Raw genomic sequence first — 3,250 nt, 5'->3', positions numbered from 1 at the left:
GTGGTTTATGGGCCACCCCTTATTGATTATAAATTTATGTTCTGACATAATTATCAAAATTTTATTATCTTCAGACGAATTTCAGTGTTCAGAACGCTTAGTAAGGAACATGAAAAAATGCGTTGACACAAAAGGTATTTTGTGCTGCCCCAATCTTAAGAGGGGTAATCTCCTCCAACAAGAAAACGTACAAAAAATTCAGAAAGAAAAGAGTACAAAAGCGTGCGTGAAGGAGGAAAACGGGTGCAGAAGCAGAAGCGTTTGGTTCTAGCGAATCTGACTGAAATATATGCCCTCTTCAAGGATTTTTTTTGTTACAAAATTGGATTTATCAAATTCGCCGAACATCGGCCGCCCGAATGCGTTGTAGCAGGAGCAGCAGGCACTCATACAGTATGTGTATGTGTAATCCACGAGTACTTCAAACTGATGTTTACGGGAGCAAAACTTGTTCTCTCTTGAAACTTGAAGTTAATAGAATCAAAGCATTTCCCTCGTTTAAAGATCTATTGAAACTGAATCTTTGTAGCCCACCAGCAGAGCTAATTGAGTAAACTGTAGTCATGTAACTACTGTCCTAATGTTGGTTTTTCATTACAGCACCCAAAATGAATGCTATAATGAAATTTATGCAACCCATTTGAGTTGCATAATGGTTATTAAATAATGGCGTTGGTATGGAAAAGTAGGCCGTTTTATCAATCAAAGACGAACTGTAAACCAGATATTATGATCAGGAATTGCAAAAATAACTTTAAACCCTTAAAACATATTCAGTGGAAATCTGGCATCACTGGCCTCAAAAGCATTATGGGCTGCAAAAATATGTTTTGTTTTGTAAATTATTCGAATAAAACTAAAAAAAACTACATTATCATAGTTGTTTACCTTTACAGAACGAATTGAACGATATGCTGAATGAAAACCTTCGATTATGCCTAACTAAAACCGTCATAACTCAGCAACTGCTCATTTTACTTTGTAACGGTAAGTGTTCCTGACAGGAAATTGCCTGATAAACTCAAATCCGCCGAGAAATCAAAAAAAAAATTATGCGTATTTTGAGAAAAATGCTATTTTTTATTTTTTTAATGAAAATAATGTAGTTGGCAACACTGCTTTGCATCTAAAATATTTTTTGTAAAATCTTCACAAAATTTCAAGCGGAAAACTGGTACTAACGTTTTTTGTAGCTTCATCAGGGGCGGAGATATCGATTATTGAAAATGGCATGTTTTTAAAAATCTTCAAAAACGGGGAGGAGTGTTTGGCCGGAGGGGCGGCTCAAACGGTCGGATCAAATGTTTTTTTCGAAATGTAGGCCCAAAGTAAGTAGATACACCTATTTTGGTTGGAATTCATAGTATTCACCTGCAAGTTTTCACTTTTTCTCGGTCACTTGGCGCGGAATGACCCATATACGAATGCAAAAATGGTAATTTGACTTAGAAACCTTGCAGGTAATAACTGTGGAAGCACAACACAGACAAGCATCATAGAACGAACTGCAATTTTCAATGTAGGCTATTAGTGTATCAACAATTGACGAACGATACTCTCGTATATCCAAGGCGAAAGAATGAAGCAGAAAAGTATGCGATGCTGCTCTGTCTTATGCGCGTTCAGTAAAGCTTGGTGGAAGTCTAGGTTCGCTAGCGTTTCAATATCATGGAAGATCACATTCCACGGCAAAGATGCCTCTATATGTTATGTGGTGGAAGTGCTGAATGAACACTAAACTGCGAGGCGACAATGTTCCAGGGGGGATGTAACGCCAATCAGAATAATTTACTAATTAAACAAAGATTTTCTTCTGTTAATGTCCAAATACCGACATGATGACAGAGCAGCGGCCATTGAATCAGGAGATCAGGAGTTCGAATCTAGGTAGCAACAAAATTCATATTTGAGTTTTCACAAAAAAAACATTGAATAAACTCTGAAATTTACTCTCCTCTCAAATAATATTTAATCAAATTGAATTCAGTGGCTGTATAAAACTTATCTTTTTTTTTTTGTATCTTTATTAAGGAGACTTTCAGCCCGAGGCTGGCTCGTCTCCGATAAAACTTATTAAATAAATTTTAACAGATTCAAAAATCTGAACCGGTCATACCACTCTTTTATTATAAGGTTGATTCATTGACAAGGACGCTGTAATACGATGATGTATAGTTTATTCATCCATCAAAACTTCTATAATTCAAACTAATAAGCATCAATGCGTGGAGGTTTGGCATAGTATTCACTGGATTTCCTATCCCCAAGCAGACCCTGACGATGTCTCTCCAAACGCATTGCCTGCAACGATAAACAATTCAGAATGATACCTACTCTGCTGTGTGCCCTTGGCTGAAATTCCTCTTACCTGGAAGCGCTTCATCTGCACATGCATAGTGGCGCATTCTTTGAAATCGCTCAAAATATCAGCACATTTTTCCGCTCCCCTGATCGTCCCGTAAGCTTCCAGACAGTCGATCGATGCCATTTCGAGCTCGCCGCATTTGTCGTACTGCTGGTAGTTGACAATCGAGGCGGTCAAATCCGTGATCGGAGAACGCAAGAACGGTCCCAGAGACATCCTGAAAGTGAACGGCAGGGCACGAGCGTGAGATGATGTTTTCAACTCACAAACAAGCGGTGATGTAACACCGAAGATGTACGATATATCGTTGGAGTATTAAGTTTTCGATGCATTATTTTTGTCCATAGTTTCGGGAAATTAACCAACATAAGAATAAATTGATATATACATTAGTTTAAACTAATATAAAGCAAGAATTTTAGAATAATCAAACCTTAAAATTTCACGTAATCTGCACTTTTGAAGTAAATACGGATGACAATCAGATGACAACAATCTTTTGACAAAAATTAAAAATTAGACCACACTGTGCCGGCAAAGTACTCTTTAATGGGTAAAAAAGTACCCATTATGAAGTTAAATAGTTCAACTCATTAAAAGAGTAAACAGCGTTTACTCATTAATGGGTAAACGGCCTGTACGTCAAAAAACGAGTAAATTTCACCCATTATCAGAAAAAGTTTTTTGTTGACAATGGGTAAAATTCACTCTTTATCAGTTTAAAAATTACTAATAATAAAATTAAATTCATTTGTAATTCAATCAATTAAACATTTGCCGAATATTTGCATTAAATAAAATCATTTTATTTCACCAATAATAAATAATCCACATCTTTATATGACAGTATCATACACCACGAGAGCATTCTTTCTTCACAAATTC

The 3,250-nt window shown here is 36.3% G+C and overlaps 1 protein-coding gene across 1 annotated transcript; it reads right to left on the bottom strand.

Moving 5' to 3' along the window:
- Nucleotides 1–2,160: 2,160 nt before the first annotated feature.
- LOC134216605 (uncharacterized) lies at nt 2,161–2,889 on the bottom strand. Its single transcript, XM_062695471.1, has 3 exons — nt 2,799–2,889; nt 2,369–2,582; nt 2,161–2,301 (listed from the first exon to the last, which is right to left on the bottom strand). The coding sequence occupies exons 2-3, from the start codon at nt 2,579–2,581 to the stop codon at nt 2,209–2,211; spliced, it is 306 nt and encodes a 101-aa protein (XP_062551455.1). The 5' UTR covers nt 2,582; nt 2,799–2,889; the 3' UTR covers nt 2,161–2,208.
- Between the last annotated feature and the right edge of the window lie 361 nt (nt 2,890–3,250).

The sequence above is a fragment of the Armigeres subalbatus genome, chromosome 2 (genome assembly GCF_024139115.2).
Source record: "Armigeres subalbatus isolate Guangzhou_Male chromosome 2, GZ_Asu_2, whole genome shotgun sequence".
Taxonomy (NCBI): domain Eukaryota; kingdom Metazoa; phylum Arthropoda; class Insecta; order Diptera; family Culicidae; genus Armigeres; species Armigeres subalbatus.
The sequence above is the reverse complement of the archived record's forward strand: the minus strand, read 5'-3'. Positions and strand labels throughout refer to the sequence as shown.

Excerpts from the sequence above, each read along its gene's own strand:
- LOC134216605 (XM_062695471.1), bottom strand. The coding sequence starts at position 2,581 with ATGTCTCTGGGACCGTTCTTGCGTTCTCCGATCACGGATTTGACCGCC. Across the intron at positions 2,302-2,368 it reads TGCAGATGAAGCGCTTCCAG|GCAATGCGTTTGGAGAGACA; the intron begins GTAAGAGGAATT and ends TTATCGTTGCAG.